The following is a 25113-nucleotide window of genomic DNA, read 5'->3' as shown; positions in this document are numbered from 1 at the left end:
TCAATGGAGTTTTCCCTCATGTTTTTTACACCCACACATGGTGTCGTCTTACACCGCTATAGGGGTGAGTTGTCATTTGTGTGTGGGTGTGAGTTAGTGTGTGCTTTGTCTGTCTCTGCAGTGAACATTAGACTAAATTACAGAGGCTTCCATTCATATTCTGATGATTATAACGGCTTTTACATGTTCAGTTGTACATATGTGGACAGTCATTGACATTCGCAGAGTTACTGGCACAAATTTATCCTTGTGTCAAAATGTCATGTCATGTAATTGAGTTATTTTGGCTTGTATGGATCGGACCTGCAAGAACTGGAGAGAAACAGTAGCTTGTAAGAAATGTTTTTCTCATGCGCAGGTGGCTCAGTGAGACAGAATAATGATTCATTCAGATCCTGCTCCAATTATCCAAAGGGCAAAGGAAGTGTTTATGGCCAATCTGCAAACCCTTGATTCTCAGCCCACTTTCCTAAATAAGAATATTTGTGCATTACCAAGGCATTTGCAGATATAATAGGGAAATAGATACATATGCTGCATTCCATTTAACTCGGAAGTCGGATGTCGGAGGTGGGAATGACGTCACGTCCAAGCTGACCGCTTTCCAGTGCAAGTCAGAGGCTTGTTATTGTTGTTGCTTGCTTGTTGTTATTGTTAGCAATATCAGTTGATAACGAGTGTTTTGCACATACAGACAAGCGCAGCTACATTTCCACAGATAGACGTTGGACAGTGCTGTGAGTATGACTTATTTAATGAGACACAAATGAGACAGACAGCTTTCACTTCTGTTAATTCGCAGAATAACCATCTCAAGGTTTTTCCAACTTCAGGTGGTGTTTCAGTTAAAATTTCCAACAGGGAAAACAAAAATTCCAAACTCCCAAGTTCAAATGGGACACATCAATATTAAGGCAAAGTGTATACTTTCTATCACAAAAATAAAATGCCTATTTTAGAAAACATTGAACAGATAAGGATCTGCAATCTGTCAAGAAAAAGTATTTGTTGAAAGCTTTCCTTTCAACCGCCAGCCATCTACTTCTGCAGCAGCAATGTAAGCTCAATGCAGAGTTGAAGGGAGAATCCCTTTATTCTCACAATAGAGGGGCACTGACTCTGGCAACCCAACATTTCATAAAAAAAAAAAAAAAACAGGAAGAGCAGAGACACCAGCTGGCTGGAGTCCAGCCAGCCTTTATTTATCCTTGACTTAGCACTGCAAGGCTAGGGCTGAAAGCCATACTGGAAGATTTTACAAAGGTGGCAGGCCAATAGACATCGACACGGCCCTCCACAGATGCCAACATTGTGCCACTTAGTCCCTGACTTTGACAGCTCCAGCAGAGTACAGAGAGCAAGGGATGAAGAGGAAGAGTGTGTGCTGAATAAAAACAAACTACTTAGTTGAAGGTTTTCAGGAGACATAACAGGAAGAACGGTTGCATTTCAGTATTTTGTCAACTTTATTTTCACAAAACATATATTCCATTCATAATGTCATTAAAAGTATTTTTATCGACAAAAGCTACTATAGTGCTGGAGAAACTCAGCATTGTGCTTCTTGTAATTACAAACTAATCTGACTTGATTTTTTTCCTACTTCTAACAACTGCTTATGCCCACAATTCTGCACCCCATACTTACTCCAAAGCGGTTGTTCCAAACCCACCAGGAAACCCACAGCCCCCACAATGTTCAGGGATACAACTAACAACTATTTATTTTCACTAGAAATTCATATATCAAATGCTAAATATAATGACAAATTCAAATCAGAAGTTCCCAATGTCCAACCCGTATGCAATTTACAATAAATATATCCCTTGTTATTTTTACATAATAAATTCCTTCCATCAAAAAGTGAGAATAGAAGATTTTCTATCACACGTCTACTTGATTAATGGACTCAATATTTTAGCTCTATTACATTTGTTCACTTAATGGCAGAAACATAATATATCACTCTCTGGGATGGTCTTAGGAGAGTTTGTCTCATCTATAAAATGTGCCATGTTTCTTTGCATTTAATTTCTTCCCCAAATTACACTTTCCATGTTGTACCAAGTGACAGCAAGGTTCAGTGTGACATCATCATCTGCCAACGTCCACATGCAGCTTAAAGTTTTCGTCTGCACGAGTCTTAAGCACCAGCAACCACTGAACACATCTGTGCAGTATGCAGACACCCAGTATGGTGTAGACACACCTATGTGCGTGTCATGTATTGGGGATTACATCTGGCATTTTAGGGTGCACTGACAACAGTTTTGGAGGAGATATAGTATTTTATTTTTTTTTTTTTTAGGTATCCATGTTCCATTAGTCCTCTGTTCATGGTCCTTAGCTCAGATGGGAATGAGTTTTTCCATCTTCCGTTCTCTGTGTTCAGTGAGGCATCAGGATAAAATTGGTAAAGTATAACTCAAATTTAAGCTTGTGTGCATCTTGTTTTTTTGTTTGTTGGTATTTAGAACAATTCAACTTCAGTCATATCAGAGGTTATTGAAGTTTAAACGCATCTTAAAATGAGCAAAATCTTGTGTTTTCCTTGTGGACATGGTTTACTGATGTGTCAGCTTGTGGGCAGCCTCAGGTCATTTGTTTCTTATCTGAGCTGAGCTATGAATGTGTTGGTCAGGATCAGTGCACTTCAGTCATTTATATTCTCTCTGAACAACCACAATATTTTTTTTTTCCTCTGCCTGTGGCAAATACAAATTCACTGACAGGATGGATCGATTCCAAACTCCCCAAGTTTTGAAGCAGAGCAGTGTAGATGTTGTTTTGCCACATCCACTTCAAACGGTGCAGTGAACAGCACTCTGGAGACAGACTGCAAGTCAACACTTAGCCTGCAGTGAACGGTAGCCAAAAGGAGTGAGGTTGCTCTGTCTGCAAGGCATGTGCCAGTATAAAAATGTGATTATAGTCCAAAATATACAGTATATTATCCTGATGTTGAAATATATTTCTAAATGTTGAAATGAAATGGGAATATCCGAGATGGGTTGTGCAACAGTGTTTCCTATGGCTCTGTTTGGCCATCCTTTTAGAACATTTTCAACAAACAGTTTTCAGTTGAAAGTATATGTATTCCTGAAATATAGACATTACTCATGAAAAACCTCTTTGATGCGGAAGAAAGTTCTGTTGCCATGATAAACATGTGCAGGGTTGACAAGACAAATGAACTGAAACAAAGTCAAAAGGCAGAAAGGACTCTACAAACCAATACCAGATGCTTTGGCTTGGCACAATACGTATCTCTATGTTAACTTAAGGGTAACTCTTTATGTTTCAGGTATGTCATTCCCTAACAATTTCCTAGAAATCATTTCATTTCATAGTTTTTATGGAGAAATATGATAAGTTGTGATTTTTAAGTTATTTGTTTACAGTGTTGTCTTGGGTTCTTAAGCAGTTATTGATTTTCCTTTGAAAGTAGTGCTCTATTCAGACACAAGTAAACATCCATCCATTATACTCTTGTTATTGGAAACATTATACTCAATACAGGCTCAATTTTTACAACTAATTGGAATGAATCAGTTAAGTGACTATTTCCTGTACTCAGTACCAAATTATGACATTCATTCCAAAAGTCTAAGGAGTTTACATATCAGTCAACTAGCCTCTTTCCACTGCATGGTACCGGCTCACCTCGACTCAACTGTACTCGCTTTTGGTACCTGGTACTTCTTTTTCCACTGCAGATAGTAGCCCTCAATGTGCTGTCGTTACTATAGAGACAAAGCATTTTCTTTTTCTTTTAAACTGCTTTTTTTTTTTTTTTTTTTTTTTTTTTTTTTGACTAAAAAAAAAAAATTCCAAATCAATTAAATTCACGCAGGTATAATATTCAGAAATAATAAGCAAATCTTTGAGTTGAAGAGGATGTGTCCAGTTATTACGAACCAATTATCAAAATTGATAAACTTTCTTTCCATTGATTAATCACTTCATTGACAAACCATTTCAGCCCTGCCAGCATAACTTCAGATTCCCATTATGAAGGATGTGATGCTCTGTCTATGTGTAACAGGAAAAGTTGGTAATTGGATGTTTATGGAGGAGCAACTGTGATGTTTCATTTTGCTTCCGTGGCCATTTCGAAACAAAACAGTGCAGACAAATTAGGTAGGCTGTGCTGTGACCTGTAACGGGGACCATAGCAGTTCCATAATTATGCAGCCCTCTCGCCTCCAGCTACGTCTGGTCATGTTTTGACAGAAATTCCAAAGCTGCTGAAGGATGCATAGTGAGAACAGTGAGAAGTTTTTTCCTCTTGGGTTTGTTTTCAGTACCCTTGATTTTTCTTGTCATAGCACTCTTGCGCAAATGCACTGAAAAAAATTAGTTACTGCTGCAGTGAAAGAGAGCATTTTTTTTTTCTGACAACTTGACAATAATTGAAGCTTTCAGTATTGTGAATTTTTTTTTTTTTTTTCTACTTCAAGCCGCGTCAACAAGATTATATTTAGTTGCTGCTCAGTATTGTGTGGCCTCAAACTTTTCTAAATACCTCACAGCACAATTGAAGGTGTGTTGTCAGATCAGATCAGAAATTTTCTCCGAATTTGGATTTCTCTCCTCTTTGTCCTCCTATGCACCAAAGTTCATCTCCCCAGCCTATGATCCATAGATTTCCATAATAAAGAACATATGGCCAGATGCAGACTTTCGTGCACCAGTGCACATGCTTCAAAGTTCCAAACTGTAAATTATGGAGAAGACATTGCAAGTTGGCTGCAGGAGTCCATGCCAAGGTAAAACTATAGCCCTGCCAGATCAATATTGTAGCCATACACGAAAACGTGTGTTACTGCCAGATTCTTGTCACATAAAGAATATGTTGAAGGTGCCTTTAACTCTGTGGAATTGTGATAAATCATTTTTGGTTCCCTCTGCAGAAATTAAAGCCAGGCAAAGCAAATCCAGCACCGACGCGATAACCACATTTAATTTAAAACTGTTTTTAATCTGTTGGCTCATACACCAAAACATGGCTCCTGTTATGCAACGGCAGTCTGCTTTCCCTTCCGCTTTCATAGAGATGCTTTCACATCTCCATGAGCAGCAGCTACACGTGCGCACACCAACAAACTACACTGATGTGGTAGAAAACTTTGAAAACAAAGACTCGTTGTTAAAGACTTCGTGCTCTGAGGCAGGATTGCTTGGCTGTTCTAAAGATATGCAAAAGATGTATTGAGAAAATGTTCTGCTTAAAAGGCAGAGGTCTTGCATGTGTTCTGACAGGCTATAGCGAATGTGTAATTAGTTGCGTGTAATTAGAGCTTTAATTTGCTGAGTGACAAATGATTTACATGAACAAAACATCTAGATTATTTTCCATCAGTTATAATGGTGCAGCCGTGTTAACCGTGACCCCTTTAACTTCACTTATTGCAACCATCATAATGTGATCATCATGAAGTGTTTGAACAAGTAGATACAGGATATATTTGGTGATGCAATCATACTGTGTGGAAAGATTTTTCTGGAAATGTAAAGAAACTTAAGAGGAAAATGATTAAGAGGTGAGGTTTTCCTCGTTCTTCAAGGCCAATGCCAGAATACGTACCATGTTGTTAAAGCCTGTAGCTTTACTTTGTACACATTTGTCAGAATCTCTGTAATCCATTTTACCTTTGTTACTGAGCTAGAGCAGTTTGTTTATTAGGTGGTGAGAAGCACTCTGCTGTGGTCAGTTTACTCCTGCAGAACCCATGTGTGCAAATCACAGCACTTAACACTCTTTCGGTCACATAAAGGAAATTCAGTGTGCTCTGTAATACCAGGTAGTTTAGCATGAGTCATGATTGCCAGCCTTTCGCTGCATGGCACTTTCACATACATGGGCCGGTTGTTGTTTAGTCAGTATGTGGATTTGATAGTATTCAGCAGTTACAGCAACACAGGTGAAGTTTGCACTTCAAATTAGTGTAGTATTTTCAGTGTGCTTTAGTTTTTAATCTGTCCAGGGTCTCCCACACATCCTCTCAGTTGTTTTTATTACAACACGCTGAATTGTTCTGAGCAGCTGCCAAGATAAGAAAACACTGTTATTGTTCCTCAGAAGGACTATGACAGGCATGCTGATCCTGTCTGAACTGACGCGCTGGTACATTTATGAGCACTTGAGTAGGGTCCAGGTATTCAGACATGATACGAATCGGAGGAGCTGCTGAAAGTCAGCCTGAGAAGATAATGATCCACCACACCTTCCTGTCACTTCACACAACACTTTAAAAACATATCATGCTCCCCTGTGCTTATATGAACTATTATATCCCGAGTGCTTGGATATGGCCTGACTGTGCACAACCTATGTGCACATGCTGCATCATTCCAGTTATATTGACTCCTACACTAAAGATGTATAGAACTGAATGCAAGGGTTTAATCTTCGGATGCAACATGTACATGTCTGCCTTCCCACTCATGACTTTTTTTCAGCGTTTGTCCTTGATTTATGAACCTGTGCTTTTGCTTATTTGTTTTCATTAAACTGGCTGTGAGGTGAGGAAAAAAATGAGCTCATAAAAAAATCATTAAAGCTGCCTTCTCCTGGAGGACGGTAAAAATCACCGCATCAAAGGATCAACCAGTGTCTTATTTATTTTATTAACTATATCTATTGCCAAACTTATTTTAGATAATTATTGATAGCCAGTATTATGAAATAAAATGTATTGTTATCCTACATGAGCAGCTGCCCCAATCAGTTTTCTACAGAGTAGACAGACATACCGTATTTCTTACCTTTTTAATGTATTATGTCATCTAAATTTTCTTTTTAGAGAGAGCATGTAAGTTGTCCTCAAATATAATTCAGTTCCACCTCTTTAAAATGTGGCTTTCAGAAAGGAACCTTTCCCTATATGTATGTTGGCAGTATTAGTATGCCAGTAACTAGAGTTAGCAGTCATTTTTACAAAGCAAATATAAAAACCAAACACGTAAATTCAAAATATTGCGGTCATAAATGAAAAAACTTTATCTAATCCTGGATCTCCAACCAGCTCTCCTCATGTTTGCTGTTCACACCAGCATGTCCTCTGAGCGATGGTAGCTGTTGGATCCTGCAGAGCCCAAACAGAGGCCCCCTGTGCCACAGCGGTGTGTTTACATTCTAATCTGTGTGATGGACCTGCTTGATAAGGCCGGTGGGCACTTCTGCAGCATCAGGGGAAAAGGTAGAGAGAAGGGCTCTCTGCCAGCAGCAGCAGCAGTGGCAGTGGCAGGCACCTTTTAACAATAGAGGACACATGGGCTAATGGATCCTCAGTCTCCCCTGATGACGCAGCCACAACGCGTTTTCTTCTCACCGAGCACCGAGAGAACAACCTGCTGGGAAAAAAAACAGAAAAGTCGTTTCCCTGATACCAAAACTCTTACTGGTTCTGTCATCTCTGGCTTAGTGCCAGTAGTTGTCCGGGTGGGATGGTGTCTGTGCACCTGTTCATAAACACCACCAACATCAGTATATTCTGCTTTCAGCTCACATCAGCCCATGGGAGGAGATTAAACAAAAAAGTCTTTCTGAAGAAAACACCTGAGCCCCATCAGAGTCCCACCAACAGAAAATAATTCCAGAATATGTACTGAGAGGTCAAGGAAACCTAAACTGGGAAGGAAGTAATTACATTTTCAACCGCAAAGGAAGACTGCCTGCACGATGGAAATAAAATGCCTTCCCCAATACAGATCTAAATCCAAAGAAAATTTTTATTATGTGCAATGACAGTTAATATGCAGAGAAAGATATATTCCATGCATGAGCATTTGTCCTTTTGTGCAGCACAAAAAAACAGTTAACATTAGTCTTTTTATTACCCTTAAAACACACAATCCCACTTGTTCCCGTTGCAGTTTCCCTTGTTTCAGGTTCTGTTCAGAAATGATTATCTTCAAACAAAACATAAACAAGCAGATAACTGCACTGCTATCAAGTACATTACACTTGTTTGTAGAAAATTGGGAAAATTTGCATTGAAGTTTGGATTTTTATGGTCTAATCTTATTATGTTGGTGGATTTCCTTTGCTTGTTGTAAGAAATGTGTGTGTTCTAACTGGTTTTCCTATTCAAGCAGAGGATTATTTTCCATGATGGTAATTTTCAGTTAGAAGGGAGTTTTTGAATCCAGCTTTTTATAGCCTTTAATTTTTTTGTAACATGGTCTCAGACATAGCTTGACCTGATTATATTAATCAATTTTCACCCCATTGATAATTTATGCATGTCTATTTGCTAAGTATATACAGTATATATGCACTAGCTGGCTATTATTGGTATCCAGGCACCTTGCAAGCATTTGGATACCAAATGCATGAATTGCTACATTGTTGTCAAAGGAGGACATGGGGTTTTGAACCCTTGACCATTGTATCCCCAGACAAGGTGACTTACTGACTTACTGCGCAATTTGGTAACCATGACGTTACACACACCTTCTCACAAGTTGAAGAAATAACATCACATATGCAAAACTGGGGTATTTTTTGTCTGTTTGACCATAAAACAATCAAATTGTCAATGTGAAAGTCCAGAGAAAAATAACACATTTTACTGGTTTTGGGAGTATCATCAAATATTTTGGTGACTTTTAATCCAACACTGGGCAAAAAAGAAAGCGTGCATATAATATAAATTAGAGTAGGATGACGAGCATCACTACGGACTCACCGTTTGACCAACCCAAACAGTCTGAAACCTTTGATAGCTACCATCTAACATAAAGACACATGATTCAAATGCATAATTTCAAAGCGGATTGATATATCAAAATTTCCTGAACATCTTAAAATCAGGTAACCTTGTGGTGTTTGGGAGAAGATGCCAAAAATAGGTGTTTGACAAAACTAAGAATAAGTTGTGAAATTGGACATTTTTAAACATCAACGTAGAAAAGATGCAGACAAATTCAGAGATTGAAATGAGGAAAAAATTTTGACTCTACTCCAAGCCATTTTTGAGATAATTGCAAAAACATAAACTGATTATTACAGTACCACTTTGAGGTCAATGACTGTCATTTTCTGCGCCTGAGTAGTGGGTGGAATTTGAAACCCATTTTGATGACATTTGCTCTTACGGTTTTTGCTGCACAAACACTTTTATCAGAGAAAAATGAGAATAATAAAACAATGCCTGTCTAATTGCTAAAACAATGGAGCTCATCCTCAGTCTTGTACATATAGTGTGATGTGAATATAGTGACAGAGAAGGAGAGTTCAGTTAATGTCCACCTGTCAACAACTCTTCTTCGTATTGCATCATTTGGGCCTGGCTCGATGACAGTTGCTGTCACATTCTGTCATAGTTGTGATTGCTGTGGCTGTTTATAAAGTGGCTGGAGGACAGCAGATCTAGTTAGGATGCATGAGAAAAAAAAAAGTGCAAAAAAAAAAAAAGAAATCACTGTGCAGATTGGTCTCTCTCCTGAGCTGTCTGTGAATTACATGGTCTGTGATTGTTTTTCTCTTGCGAGTTGGCGTTGGGATGAAACGTTTGAGGTTTCTCTGTCAAAACTGTGGTATTATATTTTACTCTCGCGCTTTGTTCTGATGCAGTGGTTGTAGTTATTGGCATTGAGGCTAATGGTAAATGTCACACCATAGCTTATTCTTAAACTGGCAACTTTGGCATCGCGTTGTCATGTAATGATTTTGTTTACTGAATAGGGAGACCATCCTGGTTTCAAGCCCTGCATTGATGGATGCGTTTCCTGCTGTTTAATAGGTAGACAGTGATAGGTGTGACATTACAGCTGCATTAAAGATATCTCATACTTGAAGGGTGACAGTGGTGACAGGGCTACCTGTAGATGGTTACAAAGAAGGTTCACATACACTCCACGCAACATGAGCCAATGATGGTCCTTCCATCCATCCACTCACTTGTCCTGGTCAAGGCTGTGGTGGCAACCGAATAGCTGTCCTAACCTGCACTGCAGGAAAAAAAGGAAACATGCCTTTTCTCAGATATTTCCTCCATCTCCTCCAGGGCATCCCAAGCACTCCGGGACACCACCTGAGAGATTTTACCCTCCAGTGTGTCCTTGATGTTCCTCACATGTTTCCCCTCTCGAAAACCTCTGACAGGTCACAAGGCATACTTACGAGACTGGAGTTTGTGTCCTGCCACAGACTGCTAATTAATATTAGCTTTCCAGCCACACTAACCATACCGTAGTCAGTGTGTATGGAGGAATAACTGATGAAAAATGTTGGCATTGAACATAAAAAAAAACCTCATTATTGAACATAATCCGGGGTTTCTCAGAATCACCCAGTATCAGCACTCCGCCAGGAAAGTGGATTGCAATTCAGCGCAGAGTTCCTGCAGAAAGACAAATGACGATGTCTCATGACGACCCTGGGGGATGTATCTGCTTGACCCTTTACGATGTAGGAGCTTTACCTTGTGGGCTCATTACCGGGGCGCACTTCCTCTTAGGCAATGGGCCGGGTCAAGGGATAATCCTGCTCTGGAACTAAATACATCTCACACAGCAGATCAAACTGAGGGGTGAATGAAGCAAGTTCACATGTACTGGCGTCAGTATGATCCATCTTTTAGTGATATGAAAAGAAAAAGGGAAATATCCTAGAATTCCTGATATTCAATATTTGTCTATCTAAGAAACACTGATTCCTTTTATTTGTACTAAAACTGATAGTAAGCATCATTTTCAGAAATGGCACAAGTGGCAGCCATTGTACATCATCACTGAGTATTTAATAATTAACAGCTGCACAGTTTATCCCCATTTTCAGCTGCATTAAGGCAGAAAGAGAGGGCTAAATTAAATCTTCAATGAGGTTGTAAGTTGATAGGGAAATTCTCTTTGGAGATTGATGTTGTCAGTTGTTGTGATAATGATAAAAGTTAAAACTAAAACAGTTTGCTACCTTAATTAAGATATTGATCTTTCTCCCTTTCCTAACTAAACCAAAGAAGTTCTTAAAATAAGTAGAAATTAGATAAAACTTTTTATGTCTCAGGTGTCTGAGATTAAAATTCATAGTGAATTATATTGTGGGAAGATCCACTTTGCCTCACAGGTTAACTATTTGAAATTCAAGAAAAACAATATGAATCAACTTTTGTGCTATTTGTGTCATAATGTCTATATGTGAATGTTTAGTATTCTCTGCTGTGTTTTCCCACTCTTGTTTTTCTTTTCATATCTCGTGGCTTTTTGACCTCTACTGTGTTTAGACACACAGTCTATGATGTTCATCTGAAAGTGAGTGAATTTGATGCAATTACAGTGACCCAGGGTGTGAACTTTAAAGACCTCTCTCAGACTTACTCTTTTCCCTGAACTCACGTTTAAAAAAAAAAAAAAAAAAAAGTGGAGAAGTGGACTGGCATGTGGTTAGCTCTTCTGCTGCCACCCACTCAGCTCTACGTAGCTTATGGGTTTGACCTTAAGCTGTGTGGTGAACTTTCATCAAACACGCAGACTGTAAAATCAATTTATACACTTCTTTATACAAGAACCACACAGCTTTTGCACTTAGGTTTTGTTTTGTTACGACTTGTGCAAGTGACCTCAGTCCCCTGCTTCTCTGCACTCACATATTTACAACTTTGAGGATGTCTGATACATTTGTGCAACCCTTTGTAAACACCTTGGTGTGCCCCCACACACACATGCTTGCTTCTAAAGCATAAAGCAGGATTTACACATCCTCACTCATCACATCAACAACAAATCAATGTTTACAGTCGAAGTTTGGGAATCAGGATATTTAGCAAAACTCTTTAAATTGAAGGTATTTCCCAGACTAGGTTTTGGGCAACACCTTCTATTCTAGTTAAAACAGCTATGAACAAGTTTTTTTTTTTTTTTTTTAACTAAAGTGGCCACACGTAGTGAAGAACTCACACAGTGTATATGACTCTGCACCCCCTATAGTGTCTTTCAGCGTATTGTTTTGATTTTCAGGCCCACAGCCTTACACCAGGATCACACTGCCTGCGTTGCGTGAGCAGGGTCTGACCTGCCGTGGAGAAGCACGCAGGAGAAGCACACGGCACTACTGTCAGCCCTGTCTCTCTACATAGAGTTTGCAGGCTAAATGGTTAAAAAATATGTTTGTATTTTCTCATGTCTGTGTCATATTCAGATTCAGCCTAGAAATAGACAACTATAGTGAAAGGTCTAAATGTAATATTGCTGGTCTGATCTATTTTTGCTGGGAGATGCGCGTCACACGTGAAAAACAGGCGGTATAACCATTTAAAGTGGGCACTGAAATGAAAACCAAGATGTTCTGCAGCGGCCACGCACGTGCCACACATCCGGTGTGTTCCCGGCCTCGCTGTTTTGGTTCACTCTCACCACTTTTATAGGATCGTGTCCAGCTGCTGCTTTCAGCAAGAAAGCTCTACAAACATTATAAATTTCCATTGAAGTTTATCACCCACTGCATTGCAATTAGCAGTTAAAATCTAAATGTTTTCAGATGCATCAAAAAGCCTCTATACTACACAGTGCAGTGCCTGCATCCATGTCAATTACTTATCCAAATGAAGAGTCTTGTCAATACCCTCCTCCTGTTTCTCTGTATTTAAATTCACCTCTCATTTTCTTTGCTGTATTTTCTCTACAACTGGGATCAGCTCAATAACAGCCAGTGCAAGAGGCTGAATGAAATTTCCTATTTCTGTCGCCTGGAATGAAAAGTCTCTTCTGCCATCTCTCCTCCCCTGTTGTCGTATATACAAAACAATGTGGAGCAGTGAAAGTATGGGAATAGTATTTTTCTGATGTTCCAGTTGTGCGGCTACGAGAGTTTGACTTGGTAAATGAAACACTCGTCACTCTGGATTTATGGACCAGAGATGGTTTTGTCACAGTGTGTCAACAGCTCATTGCCGATGTAGCGTGCGAGACGACGGGAGAGGAAGATGCAGGAGGCTGAAATGTGCTTTGAGTTAATGGGGTACCTACTGCTCGCACAGCAAGGGAAAGTTGTGCTGCAAACAAGGAGGACACACGATTTTGGCTCGGAGGCTTGCTTTTGATGAAAGATTGTTTGCACTCCCTAGTTGGCAATTGGCTGGAAATGTGTTGATGAGAGACTCAACCTTTTCATCTTTGTGCTATAACCATTACCTGAAATGTCTGGTTGTAAATCAGACAGAGGAAAGGAAGACATTACAGTGATTAAAACTGTGTAGCATGGTTTTTAACAAGCATCCTGTCATCTTTTTGTTGCTAAAGTTGGGTGTATATTAGTGACTCAATATTGACTGGAACCAACCAAGTTCCAAAAACAGGCTTTTAAAATCATAAAGAAATTCCATTTTTGTTTTTATTTTACCTTAATAGAGTTTTCAGAGTAACTGTGAAAACCTGTTGCTTTTCCACTTTCTGCTCAGATGCAATGAGAACTTGTGCTCCTCCGCAGGGAAAATGTCAAATATCCGTGCTGTCAGGAAGAGGCAACAGCTGAATAACTTGGTTGCCACGGTTACAGAGCTAGCCAGGCCGGGGTACACCATTGTGGATTTCTGCAGTGGAACGGTACGTGTACTCATCCATCAGTCCAGCTTTGTATGTATATTTATCACCGCACCCGACCTCGGGGTGCATTAGACTGCAGCTCCATTAGCAGCATTCTGAAAGGAACTAGTTTCTCATATTTTCCTTTCCTCTTTAAATGCACTTTGTTTTGGCTGATCCGCACAGGCAGATTGGTAATTACACCCTTGAAAAGAGAGTGGAAGCACTACATGGCTAACAGGTCAATACTTGGTTGGAAAGGGCAACGCTAATCATAACTCTATTGATGTCCTCTTTGATGTGTGCTGTTTTCCTGTTGTGCATTTCTTTCATCATATCTTTCTTCTTTTTCTTGGTGCTGTCTCGCAGGGCCATGTAGGGATTGTTCTGGCTCACACTCTTCCAGATTGCCAGGTAATGAATGGGTATTTGTGCAGATGTGTGTGTTCAACTTTTAAGACTAAAAGATGAATAGATAAACCAATAGATAAACTTATAATTGATAAAGTAATTAATTTTAGTCTTATAATATTATTGTGTTTGTGGTCTTTATAAAGTTTTGACTTATTCTAATATTATCTAAGAATAGGCCTCCTGTAATCTCAATTTAAAGTCTGTGTTTGTTTCTCATTTAGAGAACTTTTTTTTCCTGTGTAAAACTTGTTGTTTTGATCATTGTTATATGTTGCCGCTCTTATTTTATTATTATTTATTCTTATTATTTCTTATAAGTTATTTTTTGGCATTTTTTGCCTTTGTTATGATAAAAAAAGAGAGAGGAGACAGGTAAATTAGAGAGAGAGAGAGAGAGAGAGATAGAGAGAAAGAGGGGATGGCATGCAGCAAATTGCTCATACCAGGTCACCTTATAAGTAGCAGCATAAGAGTAAGTGTTTTTTCTATCTTTATTCAAGGTCATCCTCATAGAGAACAAAGAAGAATCCTTGGTGAGGGCCCAGTGTCGCAGCGAAGAGCTCGGTCTGAAAAACATCGGCTTCATTCAGGCCAATCTGGATTACTTCACCGGACCTTTCCACATCGGGGTGAGCAGAGCAAGTGACGCTGTACACTGAAGTGTGCTTTTGCACCAGTTTTGTTTCCATCTTCTGTTTGATGATTCACAGATTCTGTGAACAATGTGGTAACCATTTCATGTGACTTGATTATTGAAGAATTTGCTAATTTGTGAATAACTGAAGCTGAGGTCAATGCAAAGTGAAATTAGTCTGATTGTAAAAGTAACTAAAATTAAATCAGATGTTTAAATGAATGGTAGTTTACCATAATAAAAAACTCATAGTTTGGTGATATTTTTAGCAGTTATTCAATTTCCTCTATCTTGATTTGATTTGCATTTTTGTAAAAACTATAATAATAATCCAGTTTTCTAATTCCATGTGTTTTAAGCAGATCAAATTACTTTTTGATTAATTACCTGCTAACAAAGCAATTAAAAAATAAGGAAATGAAATTAGCAATATTATGGCAAACTCGAAAGCGTAGGAGGCAAAATGTATTTTTTGTACATGAAAATACAGAGAATCAGGCTGGTGTAGTCCCACTGCCATCTTATTGAGCTACATTGCAAAGAAAATGTGTTTTTATCAGCAATTCCAAGACATTAAGGCGTTAATTTATTTCACTGCATTAAAATTCTTTAGCAGCCCCCTCACCACAGTAATTATTCAGTTCCCAATACTATAATGTATCTAAAATCTTAGCATAGACTTTGAAAGCATTTGGCTCTCATGTCAGACTCTGTGAACTCTAATGGTGTGCATATACTTTTGACAGAGAGGTACAACACGGCTTTTTGGTGTGGAAGTTAAAGTGTTAATAATAATAATTAAACCAATAAAGAAGTGCCTCAGATTTCTGATGATGGATTGAAACTGAGAAGTAAACACCTATGATTAACACCATGTAGACAGTGTGTCACTTCCTACTCTGCCGTGATCACAACTTTACTGCGAGGTGTCTGAACATTGTATTTTCAGTCTTAAAATATTTATATATTTCAGAGAAGCACAAGCACACATCACAGTGAGAGACATGTCATTCCTTCATCTTTTTCCAGAAACGGAAAATGCCAGCATGCAATTATTTTTCTCCGAGCAGCTAAGATGGCTTTTCATTTCCTGAAGTGGAGCTTTTAATCAGAACCCTTTTAGCGCTCTGCACTTCAGTCAAGCAGTGTATGTCACTGTCCCCTCTCCAATTACTGGAAACCCAAAAGGTGGTTTTAGCCCGTCAATGACGGACAAAGGTAATGTTGGGGTTAAAGAATCTCTTCAACTAGGAATATTAATAGCTCACTTGTCTTTGTTTGTTCTTGTTTACTGTGCAAATGTTATGCTCTTATTAAAGGGTTAGCAGTCATCCTTGGAAAGGAAAGTGTAATCTTTGGAAAGTGTTAGTAATAAAAGTAAAAATGGTTGCCAGCCATTTTGAAGTTTTATGCAGGCAACTTGGCCATGTCACCATTTTACTTCTTAATTCATCACACATTTTTTTCGTACCTACAGCTCTGCCAAGTCTGCGACTGCAGTTGTTCCTGTTTGTGTTTGTGAAGCTTAAAGATCGGCCTCGGTAAATGTGATTAATTCTGCACAGCTACCTGCGACAACAGAATAAATATTTTACTAGCTTTCAAGCCCTATGCCTAATTGGGCTAAAACAAACCGAAATTCAGCTCCAACTTGAAGTCGAAGCCCTTGCTGGTCCTATTTAAAAACACCCACCTTCGTCTAAAGAGCTCTTGATTCTCAAACAGATAATTACTATCAATTTAGAGCAAATCGGTCCTTAACTGTGGTTGTCTATGGGCTGTTTGCATCTGGCTCTGCCACACAAAAACAAGTCTTTGGGATTAAAAAAAAAAAAAAATCCTCGAACCTTCCAGAGACTCTCTAAACTCCTGTTCACACACGTGCATCATTTTGCTTTACCTTAGAATCTCTACTATCATCACTCTTGATGACTCGTTATTTATGTGTCTCAGGTCGGTGTCTTCAACCCAAACATGTCAGGGAGATCCATCTTCCTGAAGTGTGTCATAGCCCAGTTTCAGAAAAGCCAGCTGTGCGAGTAACCTTACTTTAACTCTCTCTGGGACAAACGGGAATATATATGTACCTGCTGTAATTACAAGAAGCTATTGTTCCGGCGTGGTCACTCCACTGAGACCTGTTCCATTTGGCAAAAAACAAATAGTTCAGATTATTCTTCTCTACAACATGTGGGTTTATGCACACACACAGTTTTTTTTTTTTTCACTTTTATTATTTCACATGAACATTAACATTTATTTTGGAAATCGGTGCTTATGTTTGTCCTTTCCTGCACCGCTTGAGATCTGGACTCCAGCATTTCTGCAGCCTCAGCTGTTGCTAAGCGTCTTCCTGCATGACACAGATATTTCTACCTGAAGGAGCCACCCATCACACTGGTTTTAATCCTGTTATGTATTATACATGGTGCCATTTTTAGTCACAGTCATTTAATCAGGTTAATTAAGTTGAGGTGTCCCTATTCTTAGTCAGGGTCTGCTTTTCCTGTCTGTGGTGACCTGGCCCAGGTATTAGACCGGTGTCAGAACCATAAAGTGTGTTTCATTTTTATCTTTCCTCTCGATATTCAGCCAACAGACCTCGGAGGCAGCAAATGTGGTGGAGCTTGAAGTTGATTTGAATTTGATCGGATCCTGGTCCATTATTGGTTCTGCTTGAGGGTCTGAATGTTTGCAATTGATTCTTTCAGTTGCCTACCTTATGTTGTGTGAGGAAAGTTTTACTTTATGGTGTTGCTTTAAGCGTTATGTAAAAATGTGTAGATCGATTCCAATAAGACTTTATGAGGAGTAATTGCAGTACAAATTTAAGGAGTTCAGATTTTTTTTCTTGATTCTTATTTTTTTAAGCCTCAAGATTGATTCTGTTTATTTTGAGTAAAATGCAGCATCGCATCCACCATTGAAATGAAAACAATGCTTTGACTCCGTGTAATCACATTTATTCCACACAAATACACATGCACATGCACAAATTTAGGCACAAATATTATAGATACAAAACAGGACAGCTCAATTGTTGAGATTCTGCTGACATAAGATTTTTGGAGATGATGCATGTTTTTCTTCTGTTGTCAGGTAATATGAAGTTTCATATAACAAAATCAGCGCAACAAACATAAAGTTTTACTTTCAAAACCTCAACACAGTAAAGGAAAGCCGCCAAAGCTTGCATCACGCTCCTCTGTAGCAGTGTGGGGCTCACAACCCAGTATGATGTTGATTGAGTAGCGTATTAGTAAGCTGTATTTCAGAAACGTGGTCTTTCTCAGGCCCACATAGGACACCAGAGGGATGTAATTACGTGAATAAGAGTGAATAATGAAGCATCATTATTTCTGTGATGTGATTATTGAGAGAGAAATACAGATTGGAACAGCTTTTCTGGTCCCCAATAGACAAATTATAACAAAAAAACACAGTTTTATAAAAGCCCTTAGTCCTTTGTTGGTTGCATATTAATTCATGATTTCATCTTCCAGTTAAATGTTTTGCCGAGGTAAAACTTAGCAGACCATGTCAGAAATACTGTACTGTATGTCTGTACTGGTGCTTTAAATCAGCCTGGCATAAAATCTCATCTTCCATTATGCATTTTTATCTAGTAACACACAGAACATATTGGGCTGAGGCAATGCTCTATAAATACAGCTTAAAGCAGACATAAATATTCTCAATAAGGATGTTGTCTACATCAAGAATTGGAAATGCATAATTAGTTATCACGACACATCAGAATGTGTTTTATTTTAGTTGTGTGCGTCTCTTTCGGTTGACTGGCTTTGTGTTTGTGTTAAATCAAGGCTAAAGGTTATAAAATGTAATTAGGCTTTACCCCTGCATGACTAATGTACAACATTAAGTAGCTGGGTAAGAGTGATGGCGTTACTTTGTTAATTATTTTCGCCTTAGATGTGGGGGGATGTAACATCATGCAATCTTTGATAGAGACTCCTCCTCCTAATCAGCAGCCTGAAACATGCTGTTGAAGGAATATCAGACTTTCTCCCTGATGCCATGAATAAATGCAGGAGAGAAAATGAGGTGTCAAATTGATGCAAGGCCATGCAGGTAACTGATGCTAATTCCCCAATTTTCACTTTCTGGTTATTCTTTCATGTGCAGACTCTGCTCGTATAACTTCATATTTAAATAAATACACATGTTTCCCAAGAGGAATACATTTTTCTTTTGCTGATGAATATTGACAGACGAAACATATCAGAACATATTTCCATGTGGAGCTCTTCACTCTGATGAGAAAATTTATTTCCAAGTACATACTGTGAAATTGCACATTCTTGTGTAGTTGTTAACTGCAGGATTTCATCAACCGTGCAACTTTCAGGGAGAGTTTATTTACATCTGAGAAATGTAACTCCCCCCCACCCCCACTCCCACCCCTGCCGTCCACACATTTCAGTGACTTTACGAGTGGGCTTGGCCGTGTTTATAGTGCCTACATCTTCCCTGATCTTTAGAGCTGCAGCCAATCTTGGCTTAGTCTTGTCCTAGTCTTGTCCTGACCGGCTCTGAACTTCTGCTCTGTGGCACTGCTGTCAAGGCAACGTGCAGTGGATTCAGACTCACGGACGCCAAGATGACACGTTCTTGGAAGAGGAGAATGGAATGGTTGAGGTGGCTGCTTGAGTTGGATGGGGTTACTTTCAGTGAGATCGGGTAGCTATTGTCAAATCAGACAGTTGATAATGAATTTTATTTGGACCATTAACAGACAATCTACTTAGCTAATGTACGCTTGAGAGGAAATCATCTATTTTACCACCGCAAACTTATTGCCTTTGAAGACTCAATATTTTTTGCAGATGGACTTTGGGAGAGAGATGACTAGAATACACACAGCCTATAATATTGGGTCTTTTAGTTCCTTTCTGCCATCCAGTATAAAGGCACATCATTACTAATGCATAGCTTGGTGTTCATCACCACAGTTTACCCACTCAATGGGAATTCGTGCCTCCGCTCCCAAAGCACTAATACATTTTGTTTGCTCTAACTACCCGAGTCTGCACCTTTGAGAGCATAAATGTATTTAATAGCAGCCGCCATTATGAAGTAATCAATGAGACTGAGTGCATATTCTCTAGTGCTCTGAGTTTTTGGTCTCTGTCGGACAAAGAAGGTTTTCAAGTGAAAGTAAGTCATTTTTTTCTTTGTCTATCTCTCATCAGGTGGCCCTCCATGCGTGCGGCGTTGCAACAGACATGGTGATGGAGCATTGCATCCAGGCCGGAGCGTCCTTTGTCATCAGCCCCTGTTGCTACGGCTTCATCCAGAACGCCGTCAAGTTCACCTTCCCCAAGAGGTTTGTACCTGCCACAGCCGCACCTCCGTCCAGCGTCAACTCTAGGTTTCTGCCTTTTAAAATAATGTTTTTGACCTTGTTGTTTTCTAGTTAGATCTCTGCTTGTATCAGCGCGTCTCCCCCCTTCTGCCAATCTCGCCTGGTGATTTTTCAGTTTCTCTTTAGCACTCTCAGTCGCTCTCAGTCATTTTCACACTTTCTCTCACTCTCTATCTCTCACACATAGACATAATCGGTATCTCTTGTCACCGCTTTTTGTTCACCTCCTGTCTCTTATCATCACCACTGACAGTATGAGGCAGCAGTGTCGCATCGCCTCCACCTTTTTAATCTCAGCCCTGTTCTATCAGCAGCACAGAATAAGGCTCTCTATGTAGAGGCTGTCATGGATATTACAGAGTGACAGGAGAATCCAGTTAAAGGTACAGACAGGAAATTCAACTCTTACTGGCATTCCACTATCACACATAGTATAAAAGAGAATTAACCACTAAAATATGACACTGTTTGAATCGGGAGAGGAGGAACAAACAACAGCAGAGAAAGAAAAGTGCAAAGAGAGGCTGTACTTTAATGGTGTTGATCCTGTTGCTATAGCAGCACTCTGTTGACTAATTGTATAGTAAAGGCTTAGGAACCATAACAAAGTAGTATGTCGCTAAAACAACTTTGGGATACTGAAAACTATGAAACAAAGCTGTTGTGTAGTATTGCTGTTGTAGCAACCAAGAGACTGTGATCAGTAGTGAGTTAAGGTTGAGATACATGTTGTGATTGATGGGCTGATTATAGCTAAGGCTTTGACATTAAGACTGATTGGACCAGCCTTCGCCACCTGTTTTCCAGTTTGGGTCTTTTGGGTGGTGACATATCAAGGTTTCTACCAATTTACTTTCTTTCTGCCCACTGTTTTTCTCTATGGTTGTTTTAACCATGACATAGTACAAGAACATTTGCTTTTGAAACTGTGCAAAAATGGCAAGCAAACAGCGAATTAGTGCTATGTGCCAGAGTGAAAATTATTTTTACAATTTAGTTATCAGTTTTCAGTGCAGAGTCCCAAATCAGCTAAAGTTGAGCCACCTCTGGCTTTCTCTGCATAGTCATTTTCCTCATCTCTCCATCCAATATTCCATTAAAATGTAGCATTTTTAATTTGCTTTCAACTCTGGCACATTAGCACTAATTCGCTGTTTGCTTGCCATTTTTGCACAGTTTCAAAAGGCAAATGTTCTTGTACTATGTCATGGTTAAAACAACCATAGAGAAAAACAGTGGGCAGAAAGAAGTAAATTGGTAGAAACCTTTGATATGTCACCACCCAAAAGACCCAAACTGGGAAAACAGGTGGGCGAAAGGCTGGTCAATCAGGTCTTAATGTCAAGGCCTTAGCTATAATCAGCCCCTCAATCACAACATGTATCTCAACCTTAACTCACTACTGATCACTAGTCTCCTTTGTTGCTACAACAGCAATACTTACACAACAGCTTTGTTTCATAGTTTTCAGTTATCCCAAAGTTGTTTTAGCGACATACTACTTTGTTATGGTCCTAAGCCTTTACTATACAATTAGTCAACAGAGTGCTGCTATAGCAACAGGATCAACACCATTAAAGTAGCAGCCTCTCTTTGCACTTTTCTTTCTCTGCTGTTGTTGTTCCTCCTCTCCGATTCAACAGTTCATATTTTAGTGGTTAATTTTTTTTATACAACTAATGTGTGTAGTGGAATGCCAGTAAGAGTTGAATTTCCTGTCTGTACCTTTAACTGGATTCTCCTGTCACTCTGTAATATCATGAGCAGCCTCTACATAGAGAGCCTTATTCTGTGGCTGCTGATAGAACAGGGCTGAGATTAAAAAGGTGGAGGCGATGCGACACTGCTCGCCTCAATACTGTCAGTGGTGATGATAAGAGACAGGAGGTGAACAAAAAGCGGTGACAAGAGAGTACGCGATATATGTCTATGTGTGAGAGATTAGAGAGTGAGAGAAAGTGTGAAAATGACTGAGAGCGACTGAGAGTGCTAAAGAGAAACTTGAAAAAATCACCAGGCGAGATTGGCAGAAGGGGGAGACGCGCTGATACAAGCAGAGATTCTAACTAGAAAACAACAAGGTCAAAAATTATTTTTTAAAGAGGCAAGAAACCTAGAGTGTGACGGCTGGACCGGAGGGTGCGCTGTGGCAGGTACAAACCTCTTGGGGAAGGTTGAACTTGACGGGGCGTTCTGGAATGAGCCGTTAGCAACAGGGCTGATGCAAAGGACGCTCCCGGCCTGGATGCAATGCTCCATCACCAATGTCTGTTGCACGGCCGCACGCATGGAGGGCCAGCCCTGGATGAGAGATATGGACAAAGAAAAAATGGACTTACTTTCACTTGAAAACCTTCTTTGTCCGACAGAGACCAAAAACTCAGAGCACTAGAGGAATATACGCACTCCAGTCTCATTGGATTTTTACTTCATAATGCGCGCTGCTATTAAATTACCTTTTATGCTCTCCAAAGGTGCAGACTCGGGTAGTTAGAGCAAAAAAAATGTATTAGTGCTTTGGGGAGCGGAGGCACGAATTCCATGATGTGGGTAAAACTGTGGTGATGAACACCAAGCTATGCATCTAGTAATGATGTGCCTTTTATACTGGATGGCAGAAAGGAACTAAAAGACCCAATATATATAGGCTGTGTGTATTCTAGTCATCTCTCTCCCAAAGTCATCTGCAAAAAATATTGAGTCTTCAAAGGCAATAAGTTTGCCGCGGTGGTAAAATGGATGATTTCCTCTCAAGCGGTACATTAGCTAAAGTTAGATTGTCTGTTAATGGGTCCAATAAAATTCAATTATTGCACTGTCTGATTTAGACGGAGATAGCTACCCGAATCTGCGACTGAAAGTACCCCTATCCACACTCAAGCGGAGCCACCTGCCGAACCATTGTCTCAATTGGCTTCTCTTTCCAAGAACGTGTGCTTATCTTGTAAGGCGGTCCGTGAGTCGTGAAATCCACTTGGCAAGGGTTTGCCTTGACAGCGATGTCAACACGAAGGCAAAATTTGATGTCAGAGCCGGTCAGGATCAAGAGGCTTAGGACACAGACATACCAGCCAAGATTGGCTGGCAGCCTTTCCTTTAAAAAAAAAGATTCCAAAAGGGGTGGGGAAAGATGTAGGCACTAATACAACACAGGGCGCAGCCAATCGTAAAGGTCACTGAATGTGTGGAGGCAGGGGTGAGAGTGGTGGGGGGGGGGAAGTTACATTTGCTCTCAGATGTAAATAATACTCTCGGGCCTGGAAAGTTTGCATCGGGTTGGATGGAAATCCTGGCAGTTAACAACTACACAAGAAATGTGCAATTTCACAGTATGTCTTGGAAATAAATTTTTCTCATCAGAGCTGGGAAAGACTCACATGGGGAAATATGTTTCTGTGATATGTTTCGGTGGCTGTCAATATTCATCAGCAAAAGAAAAATGTATTCCTCTTGGGAAACAATGTGTATTTATTTAAATTATGAAGTATACCGAGCAGAGTCTGGCACATGAAGAATAACCAGAAAAGTGGGGTAAATTGGGGGAAATTAAGGCATCAGTTACCTGCATGGGCCTTGCCATCATTTGGCCACCTCATTTTCTCTCCTGCATTTATCATGCATTCAGGAGAAAGTCTGATATTCCTTCAACAGTCATGATTTCAGGCTGGGCTGATTAGTAGGAGGAGTCTCTTTGCTAAAGTTGCATGAAATGTTACATCCCCGCCAACAAGTCTAAGAGGCGAAAATAATTAACAATACGGCCATCACTCTTCACATCGTCTACTTAATGGTTGTACATTAGTCATTGGGCAGGGGTATAAGCTTAATTATCATTTATAACCTTTAGCCTTGATTGTAACCACCCAAACCACCAAAGGCCAGTCAACCGGAAAGAGGACGGCACACAACGTTAAATAAAACACATTCCTGACTGTGTGCCGTGATAACCTGATAATGTATCAATTTCCAAATTCTTGGAAATGGTAGACAACATCCTTATTGAGAATATTTAATGTCTTGCTTTAAGCTGTATTTATAGGAGCTATTGCATCAGGCCAATTGGTTTCTGTGTGTTACTGATGAGAAAAATGCATAATGGAAGACTGAGAATTTTATGCCAGGGACTGGATTTAAGCACCAGTTAACAGACATTAAACCAGTACGAGTATTTCTGGATCATGGGTCTGGGCTAAGTTGTTTACCTCGGGCAAATCATTTTTAACTTGGAAGATGAAATCATGTTAATATGCAACCAACCAAAGGACTAAGGGCTTTCTTATAAAACTGTGTTATTTTTGTTATAATTTTTCTATCCGGGGGACGCAGAAAAAGCATGGTTCCCAATCTGGTTACTTTCTACTCTCAGATAATCAATCACAGAAAATAAATGGAGGCTTGCAGTTATTCACTCTTAAATTTCACGGGAATACAGTGCCCTCATGGGGTGGTCTTGAGGTGTGGCCTGAAGAAAGGGACGCAGCGTTTCTGAAATTTCTTGTGTTTATATATATTACGCTACCTCAATCGAAGCATCATAGCTGGGTTGGATGATGCGAGTGTTTGTGGTCCCCACACTCGGGGCTACAGAGGACGGTGATGCAAGGGCTTTGGCGGCTTCCTTTACTGGTGTTGGTAGAGCTTTTTTGAAGGTAAATAACTTTGATGTTTTGTTGGGCGTGATTTTGGTTATATGAAACTTCATATTACTGGACAACAGAAGAATATAACATGCATCATCTCCAAAAATCTTAGTTTCAGCAAGAATCGCGTCAACAATGTATTCGTAGTCCTGGGGTTTTGTATCTATATATTTGTGCTAATATTGTTGCATGGTGGCATGGTGTATTTGTGTGGAATGAAATGTGATTACACGGGAGTCAAGAGCCATTGGTTTTCATTGTCAATGGTGGAGTGCGATGCTGCATTTTAGTAGCTCAAGACATAAGACACGGAATCAATTCTTTGAGGGGCTGTGAAAAAACTGTAAGCAATGCAAGGGTAAAAAAAAGTCCTGAAGCTCCTATTAATTTGGGTATACCTGGCAGATTACTGTAGGCTGCCAATAGATGAAGGGTCTTAGTTGGGAATCGTGATCTACACAGTTTTTACAATTAGTCGGCGATTGAAACGGCCAGAACACCATAAAGGTAAA

At 39.6% G+C, this 25113-nt stretch overlaps 1 protein-coding gene across 2 annotated transcripts in view; it reads left to right on the top strand.

The window, feature by feature from the left end:
- gstcd (glutathione S-transferase C-terminal domain containing) overlaps positions 1-25113 on the top strand; it is a 52065-nt gene that overhangs the window by 18252 nt on the left and 8700 nt on the right. For both annotated transcript variants that reach the window (XM_022765425.1, XM_022765424.1), the window contains exons 5-8: positions 13433-13548; positions 13897-13941; positions 14442-14570; positions 19789-19922. In XM_022765425.1, the coding sequence (XP_022621146.1) occupies positions 13433-13548; positions 13897-13941; positions 14442-14570; positions 19789-19922 (424 nt within the window). The remainder of the gene's footprint in view (positions 1-13432; positions 13549-13896; positions 13942-14441; positions 14571-19788; positions 19923-25113) is intronic.

Source organism: Seriola dumerili, unplaced genomic scaffold (assembly GCF_002260705.1).
Source record: "Seriola dumerili isolate Sdu_G_001 unplaced genomic scaffold, Sdu_1.0 BDQW01000686.1, whole genome shotgun sequence".
NCBI classification, from domain to species: Eukaryota; Metazoa; Chordata; class Actinopteri; order Carangiformes; family Carangidae; genus Seriola; species Seriola dumerili.
The sequence above is the reverse complement of the archived record's forward strand: the minus strand, read 5'-3'. Positions and strand labels throughout refer to the sequence as shown.